Here is an 18,734-nt window from a genome sequence, read left to right on the forward strand (position 1 = left end):
ATTAATACCAAGCTTAACTGCATTCCAGGTATATCAAAAATAAAGATAAAACAATGAGAAGCACAACAGAAGCGAAAGCTGGGTTGGGAATTCAAGGTAGATTGCCCTCTTTACAGCGGTCTAGAATATAATGTGTAAAGCCTTTCTAAAGAGAGCGTATCCCTTTTTTCTTCTGTTTTTGTGAAGGCAGTGGCAAGTTTAACCTTTAAAAAAAAAACCTAATTCTAATATTTTACGGAAACTTAAACGGCAGCTTCATATTCCCACTGTTGCCTGCGATGCAGTGACTCGGGAGGTGACGACAGAGAGGTTTTGTGAGACCCCTGATGCCACACAGGCTCCTTCTCAAGCGGCCTCGCGGGCAGCGCTGGGTGCTCTGCGGGCTCCGACCACCTCCCAGTGAAGCGTCGCTCACCTCAAACTCCTGATGCGAGTGAAGGCAAACCAAAGGGGCCAGGAAAGCGGCAGGCTGCCCGTTAGCAAACATCCCCCCGTTCCTGCACGCACACATCGCAAAACCGTGTACTGCAAACATCCGCGGACACGGCCTTTCCGTTATTCCGTGTATTTGGGAGATGAAACCAGTACGCAGAGGCTCAGTGACCTCATTTTTCCCTTTTTGCAGCACAAGAGGCCAATTAAAAGTTTACAAAACCACATTGCTTTGCCAGGAATTGCCCAGAAGGCTTGAGATTCAGAAAGCACAATGAAATACCGTATGGCTAAATCACAAATAGCTGAAACACATCACCACAGCAGAGCAAGCAATCCGAGGCCTGGCAGCGGAAGAACGTGACGTGAGGCATTTCGGTTGTTCGTTGAATCGGAGCCCGCGCCAGAGGAACACGGCGGAGGTACCGAGCCAGAGACCCGCGACCCAGAAGCCACCACTTCAATACAGCAGCGTACAACAGCACTAACCACCATCTTACTCCCGTTCGAATTACGGAAAAAAAGGGATAACGTCTCTTCAAATCCACACCAGACACACTACATTTGGCTATCGGCCCCGATCAATGTGATCGGTTGAAATAAAAAACAAATAAACAAAAACCCCAGCCAGGACGAGCGGAGGCAAGCCACACGGCACGAGGCAGGAGAAGCAGGAGTAGCTCATTCGTCCGTAGTTTCTGCAGAAATTATTTACACCGGCTGTGTTGGGTATGAGGAAAACGTGATCTGCAAGACTTTCTCCCACTCTGAGAAGCGGTCGGTGCCCTGCAGAACTGACGCTGTCCACGCGCAAACACCACGCTGCGACGGGTGATTTATTCAACTGCTCTTTCTGGCTGCCAGAGGAGAGCCCGGCCCCGCTCCCCAGACAGCATGATTGGGTTTTTGGGGAAAAAGGAAGTCACTTTCCTAACAGCCCCTCATCCCTTCTGCTTTTGTTCACCAGGCTGAAGTGAACCGCAGCTCAGCGCCCGAGGCCACGGGAACCGTACGAGTTCATTTACCTGGCACAACGCCGATGGTGTGATGGAACGCGAAGCCTGCTGCGCACTCCGCGCAGATGCTAACGAGCAACTACAGCTGACAGTGGGATTGCTGGGACTTGGCTTTACACCCCACAGAAGTTTAACAGTTCTATCACCAACATGACACGTGCTGAAAAGCATCACTCTGCCCTGCATTGCTCTGACGCTTACTTTAACCAGGACTCGTTAAGGCCTGTGCAGGTTCATTAGATTCATTAAGGCCTCGAAAAAGCAAAAAGCATTTTTTATTATATACCTCAACTGATTTTTTAATTTTTTTTTTCCAACCATTTGCTCCTCAGACACTTGAGCCAAAAATTAACACAGCCAACCAATGAATTATGAATTGGGCATCCCTTCCTCAGCATCGCTGCTCATTTACGCCTTCCCAATTCCAGCGGAATTCCAAAAATACCGAACCTGGCACCTCTACGAACGCCGGCACCGGCTGGCGCACACGCATTCACCCAGTAGCGCCAGTCCCAAGCTGCTGTGGGGAAAGCACACCAAAGGCCCTGGGTTGTTTTTGGTACTTGTGTCGTTTTCAGAAAATGCTGCGTTCACCTTGCACCCCCTGCACTCACACAGAAGAAAAAAACCAAAGCTCTTCACAACTATGGATATAGAAATCATTTCTGAGGCACTGTAAAAATGACAAACATCTTTTTTCTAGCTTAGGCTGTAAACATCACAACAAAGATTTACAAGTCAATGTTTAAATACATATTCACACATTCATGTCCAATTGGAACACGAGGATGGGGCACCGTGTGCTAGAAGAAAAAGAAACTGCAAGTATTTCCAGTTGTATCCCTCTGCACTCTGGCTGGCTACGCACAATCAAACGCGCCGTTTATTTGACCGTAGTCAAAGTAGAGGATCACGTGTTAATACTAGCTGGCTGTAGGTCAAAACTGTCCTTGACATCAACACCACCAGGATTTTTATCCAGGATTTAAAACAAAGCATTGAGATCATCTGTGTTTTCCAGGTGAACACAACAGGGTTTTTAACCCACCATAAAATGCATTTTGCTCTTACAGATAAGCATTGTGTCATTTAACAGTCAGTTTCACAAATTTGACTGTGAAATTAAGGTGATTTAGAATTTTTTTTATTTTTTTTTTTAACGATAACCTTTGCACCCAAATCCTGTGCAACCCTGGGAAAAGGCCAGAACGCATGGGATGATCTTAAAACCCACAACACAGGGTTTGGTTTTGGTTTCCAGCAACGCGTTTTGCATGCTGAACTCTGCAGGGCAAAACCTGGTTCAAGCTCCTTTGGAAAAGCTTCCAGCTCCCCTCAGAGCTCCGGCTTCCACACTTCAAACGCTTACGTAGGAGGGCAGGAGAGCCCCGACTATTGCCTTAGTTGGCTGGCAGCTAAAAAAATTTCCAGAAAGACTTCAAGGGCGGAGGGGTTTTGCAGCGTTCGGGTAGGAGGGGAGCGGCAGACGCGGGGCTGCCTGCCCGGCGCACGCCGCTCTGCAGGGCTTTGTGCTCTATTTCTGTTTAAGCTAAAACCACTCTAAAATCCATGTATTTCTGCACCTGATATGTCCCGGTTCTAGTTTTCTGTGTTTGTTCTGAGAGCCCGATAGTTTACGTGTAGCTAATTGACTATCACATTGACTAAACATTTCCATTAGCCAACCAGAGCACTCCCAACACAAATAAAGGAAATTACCATTAAAAAAAATTAAATTAATAAATTATTTTCAGATACTTCAGCAGTGTCCTTCGCTTTTGCTGACATTTTGATATATTTTTTTCTTTTAAAGTTCATAAAATAACACTCTTAGACTTATAATAGTCGTGTAGAAAATAACGGCAATGGAAAACTACCAAAGGATTACACGGTATCGTACAGAAGAACGCTTCCAAGATTCAAGTGGTGGTGACTACTGGTCCTCCCAAATTCCTGAAGCCTGGTCCATCTGCGGATACCAGTGTCGGCACCCGGGGAGTCAGTACGCTCCTTGAAAACTGGTTCCTATTTCGCGGGCAGAAATAGCTTTTAGGCGGTGGTAGAGTGAAGTAAGGTAGAGACGCGACCCAACCCGTTCTGTCTCGTCCGTGACGGAGGCAAACGAGCGGCTGAGGTTAGCAGCAGCAGGGTGTTAGCGATCGCTAACGGAATCGTGCGGTCCTTCTCCCACATCCCTTGCGTTGTGAAGTGGTTCACACACATAGCCCAATGGTTAGACTGCTGATACTTGCTCATCTTCTGCAAAACAAGGGAAAAAAAAAAGGTAATTATTCCACCAGTCCCCAGCCTGGGACACAGGGGTACAGAACAGCACCCAGTTATCTGGTTACAGAGCTTCTGTGAAGGCTTCACTACTTCATCATCATGTTTTCACTGGCTTCATTATTGACCACAACGTGTTCAGCATCATCGTTTAACAAACTGCCAAGTAGTCTGAGGTATTATAATACCATAAAGACATACTGCAAAACAGAAAACCCCAGATCCTCCAAAAATTATATTAGCATGCAGCTCCCAATATCCCAAAAGCTCCTGATTTGGGAGAAAAGCCAGGAAATTACTTTCCAGCATGCAGTGAGCATTGTATCCCAAATAAAATTAACCAGGCACTTTAAAAATAGTAAAACAGGTATATCTAAAGCTGCGTGGTTAAATTTAGTTCAGAAAAATTCAGATTAAAATGTTTGAAGCAATTACTTCCTTATTTTTACATCAAAACCATTTAATATCACAGCTGAATTAATGCTGGGCAACTTTACATTTTACCTTAAGTTTGAATTGCAATACTAATATATATGTTAAATACTGTTTACATATTTTAACGGGCCAAGACAGGATCATTTTGCACCAGAATTTGTTTTAATCTAAATCCATGTTCATTTTAAGCCAGGCTGAAATTGAAGGGAACGACCACAGCGTTCTAATAAAAACCATGAGTTCACAGCAAAGGGTGCAGAGAGATCACACCGGTGCACGGGCACTGAAAGCAAATCAGCAGAGAAACAATTCAGCAGAAATTCCCCTAACGTGAAGTTAGTTTTCACAAAATACGAGAGCAGTCTTTTTCAGAAAAGTCTCTTGCGTTTTGGTCACCTGAAACACACCACGCCCTGCAGCACTGGCTGTTGCTTCAAACACGGTCGTGAAGAATTTAACTGAGGAGACACTGTCAGGCCAAGGCGGGCTGGGAAGGCAGGTTTTGCTAAACGCACTTTTCAGAAGGACAGAAATTCACCGTTTTGTTCAACGGTTTCAAACCCAATCTCTGGTGAGCAATAAGGCAGCTTAATGCCAGCACATGAGAACACTCACGTGCAAATCCCAATGCCAAATGCTTGACCCAAGCCAGCATCCCAAAGCCATCCTAAACCAGCGGGACACCAGCTCACCAGCCCAGAGGCGCTGGCGCTTTGCTGGGTGTAATTTATAGCCTGACAATGTCCCTTAAAGTAATTGCCACTGAGAGAGAATAGATTTTAAACGAAAAAAAAATAGTATCTACATGCTTGTAAGTGCTCAGTTGTGCTTTGGGAGATCTCATATGTATATTTTTTAAAACATACATATTTATTAATATATATAGTAAAGCCTGTTTGGTGCCAACATGCTTTTTCTAGAGGGAAGGCATTCCTTTTTTTTTTTAAGTGTATATACGTGCATACATATATGCACGTGTATACAGCCATACAAACACATTTGTGTATTTCGAGATTAACCAAGCTGCAATCTCCAAGAATGACCAAGAGAAAGCCCAGACCATCGGAGTGAAGGAAACACCGCACAGACCAGATTCACACAGCAGTTCACTTCACATCTCCCGAGCCAGGTGTTGCACATACCATCCTCTTCACTATCTGCGTCAGTCATATCTGCTAGCTTGGGGCTGGACGGCTGCCGACTATGCCACTGAGGCATCTTCGATGAAATACAGGCCAGCGGTTCGCTACCGAGAGAAGCTGATGAAAGTCTAGAGAGGTCACCGTGCAGCATCTTTGACCTCTGCACTGCCACGCTATAGTCGGGAGGTTTGAGGTGCGGGTGGTGGGGCGATCCTTCCTTTATGTCGGCTAAAGAAATCCCCAGGTATCCCGGAGGGGTGGGCGGTGGCTCCCTATACCTATCGTCCTTCTTAGGTGAGGTGACACAGTACACTGGCACAGGAAACGAGCGATGGAAATGTTAAAGAAGAAAACAAAGGAAACAAAACGTTAAAAAATCATGAAATGTTACAATGGCAAAACAGAAACTGATAACAAAACGCAAATGCAGAAACACCGGTTATAACGACAGCAGTAGGTATTTATGCTTTCATTTATGTTTTCTATTTATTTTAAGAAGTCAGAGCAGCAAGAGAACCTGTGAACTCATTAGGCAAGAGGCCAACTGAGCGGAAGCAGGACTATACCCATCTCCACGTTCAGCCTGTAATCGCAGCGCTCATCAGCTCCTTACTCCCACGGCCCCGCTCCGCCGCGGGGTGCCAAGGAGCCCTGCGGCACGGACAGAGCCAGCACGGCACTGCTGCCGGCCGGCTCCGCTCCAGCTCTGTTACGGGCTGGGAAACCAAGACAAAAGAAACGAAGGCAACTAGCCCAGAGTTATTTTGCACAGCGTGCTAGCAATCGATAGCAAGAATTGTTGGTTGACTTCCAACGAATTTCACTTCATCACCCAAAAGAGAGGTCAGTGGCTTAGCAGAAATTCATGATAATAAAATATCACTGTACCAACTGATGTGATAAGATATTAAACCATCCTACCACCTAGGCTACAGGAAGAAAAACACTAAACTACTCCTACAAGGCAAACTGTATTCACTATTTCACTTTTCCGAATAGTAAATAACGGCTTGTCACACCCATACTTTTAATTTCTTTCTAGTTTTTGCTTTTGGGGTTTTTTTGGGGGGAGAGAGTGCATCTTTTTTTCTTTTAAACCTGTACTTTAAACTATGTTCTCTGTTTACAGTCAGAAATAACCAGGAACAGTCACGGAACCCAATGCCTTTGGAAACGCTGCATGGCACCTTCTGCAGTCACGGAGAGACTGCAATCAATAATATTTATTTGCAATGTCCGTGCCACGTAATTCACCTTCTACCTTCCTTCCCCCTTCATCGACAGTTCAGGTCACACAGGCTCTCAAACCAAACCCGAACATTTTTAAGCTCCCTCCCCTCCACCCACCCCCCGGTCTGGGGCTGATGCACATGTTAAAGTGGGCTTTTGCCATGTATGTGTTGCAACAGGAGAGTTTCAAAGCCAGGATAATTTTTAAAATCTATTACTTGAGTGAATTTGCATTCTTCCTGTGGATACATTTTAAACAGTGCATGTTCATTACAGTTTCACGTACTTCAGCAACTGTAATACTTTCTTATCTTACAGGAATGTGAAAGGATGAAAGTAAAGGAGTATTTCTTATCGTGCTGCGGACTCGTGAGACTCTGGGTGCTGGTATCAGGAACCAGAGCTGGTTCATACCCGATGGCTTTGGCTCATGCTCAGGCTTACAGGGAAATAAAGAAAACCGAATTCACATAGTCAGGGTTTTAGCAGATACACGGGGGTACAGGCAGAGATTTATACACTGATTTACAGGAATTATTTTCATTCCATTAGCATTTAACTTGGTCCCTATGAGAAAGCAGGGGAAGCAAAGGAGGCTTTCTTCTCTGTGAAGGGGTGGGGAAGGGCTGGGTCCTCTGAGCAAAGCCCTCCACCTTCGGTCTTTGGTGGTTTGCAGGAGGACGGACGAGCAGGGGTACATTCTCCTTTACAGGAGAAAGCTCCAGGCTTCCTAGAGCTCCTGTAATTACCGAAGTAGGAACAACGTGCCCTTTTGTAAAGTTCCAATTCGTAATCTTTTACAAATTCTATAAAAATAAAACATTCTAAGAGCATTTAATGTTCACGGCACTAAGCGTCCGTAATTTCTGTCACCCACCCACAGCCTCAGGAGCTCACCAAACCCTCCCACAAGGAACCCTCCTTCCCAAGCAGCCGGTGCGGCAAATTCTCGCTTTGTGAAGAAAACAGGGAAATTCCACACAGCGGTTAAGGGAAACGTAACTAAAGGGCAGCAATATAAATTTCAATGCCTACTACAGGTTAATTTAAAGGAAAAGCTTTTCCCTTTGGATGCACAGCAATGGCACGCCCCCGTTCCACACCCGCTCTGCTGGGGAAGCAAAGGTCGCAGCAAGAAGCGGTCGCTGTTGCAGAGGGTAGAGATGCGCGTTGAAGTTACGAAGCCATCGCATTTACGGATTCTGCCAAGGCCACATTCCGCCACTGGTATGCGGGCAGTGCCTTTCCAGCTCCACTTTTAAAGGTTTCAGGCAGGAAAGCTTGTGCCAATCCTTTCGGAGGACTACTCAACACCAGCGCTCATTAAGCAAACGAGCTTGAAAGGCTACAAGGGCAGGAGCGAGCTGTGAGCAAGCTTTCTGCAAGGCTCCACCATGCTGCCTTTCTTCTACAAAGCCGAGGAGAAGGAAGGCAATCCAAGACCTCCACCCTACATGCAGTGTTTATTCAGGCAATTACCTTTGATAACATAAATGCCTCTAGCAATTTAGGCAGTAATTAAACTGCATTTCAGCTGCACCCTTCACTTACAGCCTCAAAAGCTTTGCACTCTGTGTTTTATCCTGTTCCTCACCCAGTTCCTTTAGCTTTGGCTTCTAAACTCACTAGGACAGGGCAAGAACATCTTGCTTGGAAAAAACATGCATCTTTGAAAAGACATTTCAGAAGTTATTCTCCTTTCATACGTAGCCAAACTGCAGCTGTATAACCAAATAAATGGCAGTTTAACACAGCAAAGATAGGAAGGGAATTTGCTTTGCCCTTGAGCTTCCAGAGACTAAAGGCCTGTGGACGAAAGGAGCCCCAGCTCCAGAGAGGCGGAAGAGCCCTGTACCACTCCGCAGCCATGCTCTTCCCTCTCGGGTTCACAGAAAGTCTGTACTACATGGACTTCAAGAAGTCACAGTCATTGCTCCTGGCCAGAGGAACGTCTGCTGGTGAGTGTTTCCAAAATCTTCAAAAAAAAAAATAAAAAGGTCATAATACCGGCAGGAACTGCCTGACATTTCACGAAGACAGCTCTCCTGCAGACCCATACAGTGACTGGGAAGTGTGCTGGTTTATTAGTTCCATTTTCCTAATGGAAAAGAAGGTGGCTTGAAAACACACAGTCTGTGTAGCGTTCTGATTAAAACCACATGTAAAGCTGGATTTAACATGCCATCCAGCCCCCAGACCTGCTGATGTCATTTCTTAACAACTTAATATCAAAATGAAAAACAGATGTAGAAGTTTCCATAAGCTGTTGGCTTGGCTTACCTATCAGGCCTTTTTCCGTACTCGAAGTGACAGTTTTGTAAGTCGTATCAGCGCCCGGTTTAGAGTCCAAACCCTCCGTCTGCTCTGCCGTAGAGTTCTCCAGCCCCCTCCGCTTAATCGTCCCATAGTTTGTTTCGTAGGTGTCCGACAGCGAGCTGGAGGAGGCCCAGCTCTGCCGAGACTGATCGAGCTCCACGTTGGCTTTCGACTGCCTGTTGGTTTTGGAAAAGGCTTCAGAATACAAATAAGCCTCCTCAGAGTAACAGTTTGTGGGATCAACTTCAGCTATAGGTCCGTCCAGCTGGGTGTGGCGGTAAGAATTGAGGAGGTCCCAGCTCTTCTGGTTTGGGATGTTCTGGAAGTTGTCATGAGAACTACTTGAGCACGAAGTCCAGCTTCCCCGGCCGCTATCTGCTGCCTCCACCATGATGTGGTCATGGGAGATCTCCTCGCTGCTCATGGAGGACGTGAATGCCATGCCTCTGATGAGAGCAGGCCTCGTGATCGACCAGCTGTATTTGAAAACAACAAAAAGCAGGAAAAAAAGAGAAAGAAAAAAAAAAAGAAAGAAAAAACCAACAAACCTCATCAGCTTTTAAATTAAGAAGCCTTCCTCTATTGGCTACAGCAAGATAGTGCCTGATAGAAAGCAGAGGAGTAATTACCTCTCAGTTTCAGGCTACTGCTACCTTTTTCTTTGTGTTTATAAAACAACAATTTTAAATATTTAGAATAAAAACCCAACATCTTCAGTGGCAGCAACAAAGTTGTTTAGACAGAGTGGACGTAGTTGTATTTCAGTAACATTTGGAAATACTGTGGATAAACAACATTTGTGGAAATAATCTGGAATGACAAATTCCAAAAACTCCAGTACAAAATGCCTTTGTTTAAAGAAATGGCTGCTAAAGGCTCTAATCGCTGTCAAGACATAATTAAGGTGAAAAAAAAAAATAAAGCCAGGTTTGCATGGATTTAGAATACACAAAGTTGGGATTGGTAGAGATTATCCAAGTCTCTTCACTATTTCTGGTTATGTTAACAAACACACGGGCAGCACAACATCAACATTCACCACTGTCCCTCAGCAGTTCACTGACACGCTGTGAAATCGAGGAACATTCCTTAGATATGCACAAATGACTTCTTTTTCCTTGCTTTTCTGTCTTTTAAGTTCTAGTATTAAAGCTGCTTTCTTCCCTCCAAAATCCCCTGAAAATAAGGCATCAAGCCACAAGCCATGACCCACCTGCTTTGAACTTGCAAAGAGAGTAGCAAGTGGAGAGAGCAGCAGTGTCCTTGGTGCAACTCACTGTGCTTCAGCCACCTCTGAAGGTGGCTTTTCACAGCCCGTGCCACAGGAACGTGGTCGGACCGGGCATTTCCCTCAGTACACTGAGCCAGTTCTGGCTAAACATGTTCTCAGCATGTCTTATGCCTTTTAGAAAAGGGGATTGTTTTCCTTTATGAAGCGCATCTTTAAATTCCCATTTTAGCACAAGGAACTAAACCAAATCACTAATTTCTTAAGAGCTCCCATCTCTTTAGCAAAGCAGACACTACTAAGCTTTTTTACAGAGGAGAGAGCACCACAAGATACTGTTGTATGATAATCCGTTATAGAGTTCAATCATAAAAACCTTATACTGCTTTACAGATGAGCTGTAAAAGTTTGAAATGTAAGGAGCATCTCTCCTTGACTTGACTCCACATCTGAGGACAGAACATGCTACCTCAATTAGATTCCCACATATTAAGTCTGATGGATCAAGGCTTAACATCTGGTAAGACAAAGCAAAACATTCCAGTTCACTGTCTCATCTCAGGACAAGTTCTCACTGTGCTAAAGTAACAAGACCTCTTGTGTGGCAACTCTCAGGAAGACAGCTGCAGAAAGCTTCCAGTGCACCTAAGCAACAAATGAAAATAGTAAAAATCCTTTAAAAATCACATGACAGTATGTTAAGTGCTGACTCTGAGAGAACTGACAATATCCTGTTCTTGTTCTGCTGCCTCTCACTACTGCACTAACTTGTCAAGTGTCACCCTAGCTGTTAAGACATCGCAGTCCAGCCAAGAGATGTCCATCTGAACCCCACCGACGGGAATCAGCTGTTGGCTACTCAAGTCATACTTGGGAAAACAGGCTCTTCCCATACAGAGCAGCCAGTACTCCAGCTTCCAGCAACACCTTAATAACCACAGTAGAGCTCCTGTGTCCTGACCAAAGCTTCATCACCCCTTCTGCCACCAGGACACCAAGCCAAACCAAAACCAGTTGCGCCTTACCCGGGGCACGGCTGGCCGTAATCAGCCAGCGGCTGAGGATGCTCTTTTCTCTCTGCCCCCGCCGAATCCACCACAATGAGAGACTGGGACAAACTCCTCTCGTCCTGCAGCGCTGCCGACATCGAGTCCACTGAGCAGTTGCTGACGATGCTAGACCGGGATGAAATCTCGCTGTGACTGGAGTCCGAGAAGTTATCGGATTTAGTGGAAGGAATGAGGGCGTAGCCTAAAGGAGAGGAGAAGAGAATGTCTTGGTCAAAGAGCAATTCAAGTTTACGAGGTATGACAATGAAGCATTGACACACGCACTTCAGCAAGGACATTTGAAGGAAAACCCAATCAAACCTGGTTTGCATACAGTCACTCCACTGAAGTTTTTGGTGTACTAAACCTTTCAGCTTCTATCAGCATCCAGCACCACAGTTCATTAACGCAAGTCTCGTGACAGCAACAACCTACCTGCAACTCCACTACTCTCCAGACCAGAAGGTTAAACCTACATGAACAGGGTCACCAGCTGCAGCACAAATAGTGTGTGGACAGACCAGGTCTCTCCAATTTTGCAAGTGCTGAGTCCTCTCGTGCAAACGCAGTGCGTTTCCCACTATCCCTCTGCCCTGCTGCCGTGTGGGACTCAGAAAAGATTTTGGCAGTGGATGAGGAGATGCTGACTAAGGTAGGAGCCAGCTATTAGCACTCAGGGATTAGCCATATGGTCCATTTCAGTTTTATTATCTGTTCCAAGATTAACAGAGAAGGAAGCAAAAGTGGAAAATAAGTTTGGCAGGAGCTGGACCGGACACCAGCGTTGCTCCCGCAGAAGGGAAACAGCTGAAGACCTCACCAGTTTCAGAGCAAAATATATAATATGTTTGTTTATTTTTTTTCTGCTTGGCTTACTCTTACCCTCAAATAACTTATTTCAGACATAAATAATGTATATAGCCCCATATATCCGACACCTCCTCTCCCTAGTACCTGGAGCGTACATCAAAGAGACTGCTATACGGGGGACTTCCGTGGGCTCCGGCTGCACACAGCCTGTAGACACCTCTGCTGGTGTAGCTGAAGTGATTCCAGATGGGATACCTGTCCCCACACTGCATCAGAAAAAGGCCTTAGTGCAGACAATTTGCCTGAATAATTTATTTTTTTGACCTTAGAGAATGAGAGAAAGAACCGAAATAAACGGAACGTGGCAAAGTGCACCTGGGCTGGTCTGAGGGAAACTACACTGAGGTCCTTCAGGTTTAGTGACTGGTCTCCCTCCACACATGGCAACCCAGAAGCTGAACCACACATCTAACAGCATCATCTGAATGGTTCTTGAGCACTGACAGGCTTGGGGCCATGACCGCTTCCTTGGGGAGCTTGTTCCAGGGCTCGACCAGACCCTCAGCAACAGATTTTTTTTTTTTCCCTACTATCCCATCTGAACTTCCAGCTTTAGCCATTCCCAGGCCTATCACCGCACACTGTCCCGGGTGCAGAACCCAACACTTGTTCTTGTTGTATTTCACAGCTGGTGACTGCTCAGCACTCTCATCTTCCAAGATCTCTCTGTAAGGCCTCACGACCCTGGAAGGAATCAGCAGCTCCTCCTAATGTAGCACTGTCGGCAATCTTACTTGTGCACGCTCAACTCCCTGTGCCTAGGTCATCACAGAAACACCGAAGAGCACTGGCCTTAAAATTGAGGCCTGGGGAGCATCACTAGTGATCGGCCGCCAGCCCAATGGTACCCCACTGACTGCAGCTCCTTGGGACCGACCCTCAAGCCAACTGTCCGCCCATGGTATTGCGTACGTGCTGGACATCCTGTCCTGAAGGATACTGTGAAAAACTGCATCAAAAGCTTTGCTAAAATCCCCAAAACCCATATCTGCTGCCTTCCCTTGGCCTTTGAGGTGGGTAATCTTGGCTTCAAAGGATATTAAGTTAGTAAGGCATAACCTTCCCTTCATAGTTAGTAAGGCATGACCTTCCCTTCATGAACCCACGTTGGCTTTGATTCGTGACCGCATTTTCTGTCACATGTTTTTCAGTAACTCCCAGAATAACTTCTCCATCATTTTACCTGGCACTGAAGTGAGACTGATAGGCTTATAATCACCTAGATCTTCTTTCTTGCCTTCCTGGAAAACCAGAATAACGTTTGCTAGCTTCCAGGTGACTGGGACCTCCTCCAGAGTCCCAAGATCGTTGATAAATAACAGAGAGGCCTAGCAATAGCATCAGCTGACTCTTTCAGTGCCCTGGGATGAATCCCACCAGGCCCCCCAGACCTATGCACCTTCAGTTGCAGCAGTAAATTTAGGATGTTCAGATTCCGAGCTCTCTGAAGCATTCCTCTCTTTAGATAAGTCCATGCACCACCTTATGGGCAGACCAAGGTTCGTTCTCTTGTGCCGTCAGGCATCAGCAGGCATCTGTTAAATTGGTTTGGTTTCTTTTAAATAAAAAAATCCCAAAACATTTTGCCTCAAACAACTCTTTGGCCCACAGCTGTTGTTTGTTCCCCTAATCCGAGGGCAAAAGGTCTCTGATTAACGACTGTGGTGTTGTCTTGGATTTTTTAATTCTTTTTTTTTTTTTTCCTTTAAGTTTCCAGTGGGTTTCTCTATAGCAAATCCACTGCAGGTCAGGAAATACATCCCTCCCTTCACTAGAAGAAAACAGTCTACAATATGCCTTACATTATGTGCGTAAAATTACAAAACTAGAATCTTTATTTGAAAACACTGGAGCATCAACTGCTTCATGTATAGGTAAATGAGCATCTGTAAATTTGTCAAAATATGGTCTTTCTTTACAGGAGACTGTATTAATACACTGTTGACATAGTCCTCAGATAAACGGGTTTTTTTCCCAAATTCCTGCCAACCACTCAAATTCCTCGCCAGGAATTTACACCAGTGAGGTGAAAATGTGAAACGGCCAGGCAGTGTAAAAGCCATGCCAGCGATACACACGACTTGGAGAAGACTGATGCCAGTAAGTCTATAAACACACAGAGGTTACACTGGCATCTGGAGCCACTGGTATAGATGCCACTGAGCATACAGCTCACAATCCGAGAGATTTCACAGCTTAAGCTTGATTACTGCTGTAAGGTTTTAAGAGTAAATATGTGCATTAAATATCAATATTATCAAACTAAAGAACTGAACCTTCTGAATGAAAAAAAAAGTATTTAAGACCAGCATTTTTAAGATGAAATTTCAGTTCCTTTTCCTTTGACAATAATTAATACATCATATTCTTTACTTTGTCTAATGCACTCCTTAAAACGAATACAACTGTACTGCAGTAAGACGTGTTCTCACAGTGTATCTCAAGACTCAGACACTCTTCTTCAAGAGCTTCAAAGATCTGGAGAACAAAAGCCTCTTCATTAAAGAGACTAACGTTGTCCGAAAGCTGAGTCATTAAATAACAGCACATGTATACAAACAGGCTAAACGCAAGTCAAGAAGAGGCGACCAATGCAAATATACACCAACACTGGAAGTGAGCATTTGATTTACATCATATGAGGGACTATCTAGAGTCTAATTAAGACAATGAGGCAGAATTTACTGTTTCATTGGCATTTGCGAAACGCTAAGTAACAGAACTGCCACTGTACCTGCTCCTTGATTTTCTACACTTCACATTATTGTCTTCACTGCACTGTAATTGTGGTTAGCTATAAATAACTGACACAAATATCTGGAAGGGAAGCATATTAAACAGCTTAAACATGTAAACGAATAATGCTAAAATAACTTTGATAGAAATCAGTGTATCTGACACAAAGTGGGCATCAGAGTCTTTTTTTCTAAAAATACATCACACAGTCTTCCTTCTCTTTCTAGGCTTCATGCACAGGCAGTAAGATGACCACGGACTGCTGTTGCTATAGATACTTGCTGTACTCAGAGAATCACTGTCTGTCTCCTTTTGGTTTTCACTCCATTCTGAGGGTTCAATGTCCTCTGCTTTCCTCTTTACAGGAAAAGCTGCTCTTTCCCTGGAGAAGCTTCTTTCCCTAAGTCTCCTAAAGCGGGGTCCCTTCGTTTTCCTGTGCTCGTGCTCAGCTTCTGCTTTTTCACTCTCATCCTCTCTTTCTCCTTTTTCACTTATATCAGAACTGTCTCTTGCTTTGAAAATCATCCGAATTTTCTTTTGTAAATAAGCCCCACCTATTCCGTAGCTGCGCTGTCCACTGTTCTTGTTGCTGGCTTCACTGGCGAGTGACGAGGAAGAGCCAGAGAGATTCAGCTGACCGCAGTTATCCGACCTTTGGATGTTACCAACTACAACAAAGAAGACAGAGGCAGATCTTGAGAACTGACGAGATAAAACAGCAAAAATAATGTCCTGATTTTAAAACATTTTTTCTCCAATCCTATTTGCATATCACTTGGGTATAGCTCAAAAGAAGACGACATCTAAGATTAAGTGGAATGTGTTCGTGCCTAAAATTATGTCTTTCTGCTGTCTGTGAAGCATCTAATTTTAGTTCAATGAGCTGTCAGCGCTACACAAACAACAAGGTATGGACCACCTCCATCAAATCAGATCAGTGCTAAAAATATGCTGAAAGCAAGTTGAAATAATCCTGAAGAAACAAAATATTGTTTTCAAAGAACCAGATGAAAGTTAACAGAAATAACATGTTTATAAGCGATGCTCAAAAATCCCAGTGGAGCTAGGTTTGGCAACCAAAGTAATCAAGCTTCTTACACATATGCTGTGTTTAAGTAAAGTAAGTGGCATTCTCCTACAGGAAACAGTATCTCGTGAAGGCAGAAGTGGGCGGCCCAGCACGATCTCCCACTGAACAGGGTGAGAAGATGCAGTAAGTCACCATGCCATGCCATGCTAACCCAGTGGCTTCGGGCTGTCAGTGAGGCAAAAGCAGCACAGAAGGGAGGGAGGAACGCCTTACACCGTTCGACACTGACCACACTGGCTGACTACAGGGTGGTGTAAAGAGATTTCAAATGAATTCCCATCCAAGGTTGACTAATGATGAAGTGATGCAGGTCTTTTAAGACGAAGACATCAAAAATAAAGGGATTCTCAGGGCATCATGATAGACAGGGATGTATACAAAGCCCTGTGCACAAGAACAAAAAATACGAATAGCAATCTGATGATTTAGATGGATGCACTACTTTAGCAGCTATCAAAACCATCTGTTCTGGAGAACTATGACAGCACTTTATCTCCAGCTCCATCTAATCACCTGATATTCCAGCTACCTTAGGTAAAAACACAAGATGTCTCAACAGCCACAGTTTTTGTGCAACGCTGTAGTCTTAAAGAAATCCCCAGGTTTGCAAATCCCGCTCATATAATCGGCCACCTAAATCTGAACCGATACATTGGCGGGTGTCAGCAGTTAAGATCTATTGGGAATTCTGTCAGGAGCACTTCAGCAGTTTTAAAAAAAAAAATTCTCCCCCTTTTTAAACAGTAGGTGACTTTTACAGCCAAACCATACAAATACATTGAAAAACTATGTCTACTCATGGAAAGACATGATTCCTTCTTGACATGAACATTTTGAACTACTGCTTCTCTTACATGTCATTACCAATAAATCTTCCTGCCGCTGCCCATCCTGGTTTTAGTACAACACAGGGATAAGCTCCTGAGACAGATGCTGACACACACACTGAACATTCACGTACCTTTGCGTGGAGAGCCCTGAGGAGAAGCAGGTGGGCTGGAGTGCAAAGAAGATGCCATGGACATAGTGTCATCTGTTTGTTTCTTACTACTTCCTTCCTCAGTCAAGCTTAATGACTTCTGCGGGGAGCCTGTACCTACAAAAACAACAGAATCATTCACTGCATGTCATTCTTCTTTCAAGCTCGTGATACCTATTTAAACTACAAATACGCCCCATGTTGAACAACCACTGAAGCATTCAGCAAAGAGAGGAGCAGATGCAGATGAATTCTGCACCTGGAGGCAGTCTCCATTTCAAACTGAGATCAGATCAGCAGCGGCCACTGCTACTGCTGGTTGCTCCTCTGCAGTGTGTTGAAACACCCAGGTCGTTACTGGAACCAACACAACGGATACACTAGCGGTGGTTTTGGCAAAGGACTAAAAACTGTGTGATGTATAAAGCTCGGAGGGAACTCTTGCCCATGATGCTATGGGGACAGTGTCAAAAACTATTTGCATCATAGCCAACAAGTCAGGTCAAGATCTTCACAATCAGGAGTTCTCAGACCAGCGCTCAACGGCCACTACACACAACGTAGCAAGTTTAACAAAACCAGCGCACCGCTGTGCTTCGCAAACTGATGGGTTGGTATTTCTTGTTCGCTTGACCACCTTGCAGAGGACAGTGTGGAGGAGTTAATTTAGGTTCTTAATAGCTTATTAGATAAACACCAAACACTTTACACAGGGAAATTAAGAAACATCTCTCAGCAAAGCTTCTGGAACATAGCAAGTTGCATAGACTTTTAAGAGGAGACTCGCAATAAATGCTAACTGCAAACGCTATTTTACGATCTGCAATATACTGCTTTCTGAAGCCATTTTAATGGGTACTGATGCTCGATGCATCATTTCCTATCGCTCAGTAACTGCAACTAGTTTTATTTAATAACCCACAATTCTAGCGTTCAAATGATACAACAGTTAGGCAAACAGGTCAAAAGCATTTTAATACATAATACTGCTTTGCAACTAGCAAATTTAGAATCAGTTAAAATTGATGCTCGCTAGGAGCAACTAGTAACATAGATTGCTCCATTTGACAATTATGTTATCATAATGATGCTCCAGAGGTTAAAATATTAAATGTCTGATTCGTTTCAGTGATTTCACCTAAATATATTATACTTCATTTTGAAAAAAAAAAAAAACAAAAAAACCCCAAGCAATGTTGTTCTACTCCGTTTGTGCCATATCCCTTTAGAACGCAGAAATACACAGTAAAAGACTCAACACTGTACCTCTGATCTGTTCAAGAGCGGGATACTAAGATGACTTTAGTTAGAAGGTGTTCTTTAGTTCAAGAAGGAAAGATGTCTGTACACTTTTGAGCTACGCAGAAAATAAGCACTGTCACAGAAAGTGCTAAGTTACAAGTAATCAAACTAAAGCAAGAGCATATTTGGAGTCAGCACCTTACGACCAGCTGTTTTAGGAAGAGTTATTAAAAATTGTGCAAATGACTAAGTAAACGGCACACCCTCTTAAAATACAGTGATATGCTTCAGCTATTTCCAAGTGAATGAAGTAAACGAAGCATAACGGTATCTCATATAATGCACCCAGCTACAAACGGCTCCTCCTTCTCATTTACTTCACTTATAAAACTCTGCAGACAGGTGAACTGAAGATACTCACTGAATGTGACGTGGTCCTTTGTCAGCCCCTTTTTCCTACTGGGGTATAAATTCACCGTTGGAACCTGCAGAACTTGACTCATCCTGTTTTGTTGGTGCTGATGGGCTTTAGCGGTTTGGCCAATTGATCTCATGGGTACCGGAGACATTTCTGAGGATTTCGCTCCTCTTCTCTCACTTAAATTCTTTGTCACTGTTACGGAAAAACTACATATAAACATACTGCACTTTGAATCGCAGGATTATTACAGTCATTCTGAGTACAA

At 44.2% G+C, this 18,734-nt stretch overlaps 1 protein-coding gene across 6 annotated transcripts in view; it reads right to left on the reverse strand.

Annotated features, from left to right (window-relative positions):
• Positions 1-2,078: 2,078 nt before the first annotated feature.
• The window catches only part of RAPGEF6 (Rap guanine nucleotide exchange factor 6), a 124,428-nt gene continuing 107,772 nt past the window's right edge, over positions 2,079-18,734 (reverse strand). For 4 of the 6 annotated variants that reach the window (XM_086758505.1, XM_086758503.1, XM_086758504.1 and 1 more), the window contains 7 exons: positions 18,470-18,661; positions 16,789-16,923; positions 15,292-15,405; positions 11,108-11,333; positions 8,819-9,330; positions 5,309-5,620; positions 2,079-3,707 (listed from right to left, as the gene is read on the reverse strand). In XM_086758505.1, coding sequence (XP_086614631.1) covers positions 3,682-3,707; positions 5,309-5,620; positions 8,819-9,330; positions 11,108-11,333; positions 15,292-15,405; positions 16,789-16,923; positions 18,470-18,661 — 1,517 coding nt within the window. In that variant the 3' untranslated portion in view covers positions 2,079-3,681. The remainder of the gene's footprint in view (positions 3,708-5,308; positions 5,621-8,818; positions 9,331-11,107; positions 11,334-15,291; positions 15,406-16,788; positions 16,924-18,469; positions 18,662-18,734) is intronic. The other 2 variants (XM_086758508.1, XM_086758506.1) reach the window with 1 other exon arrangement.

Source organism: Chlamydotis macqueenii, chromosome 14 (genome assembly GCF_036417535.1).
Source record: "Chlamydotis macqueenii isolate bChlMac1 chromosome 14, bChlMac1.mat, whole genome shotgun sequence".
Classification (NCBI taxonomy): domain Eukaryota; kingdom Metazoa; phylum Chordata; class Aves; order Otidiformes; family Otididae; genus Chlamydotis; species Chlamydotis macqueenii.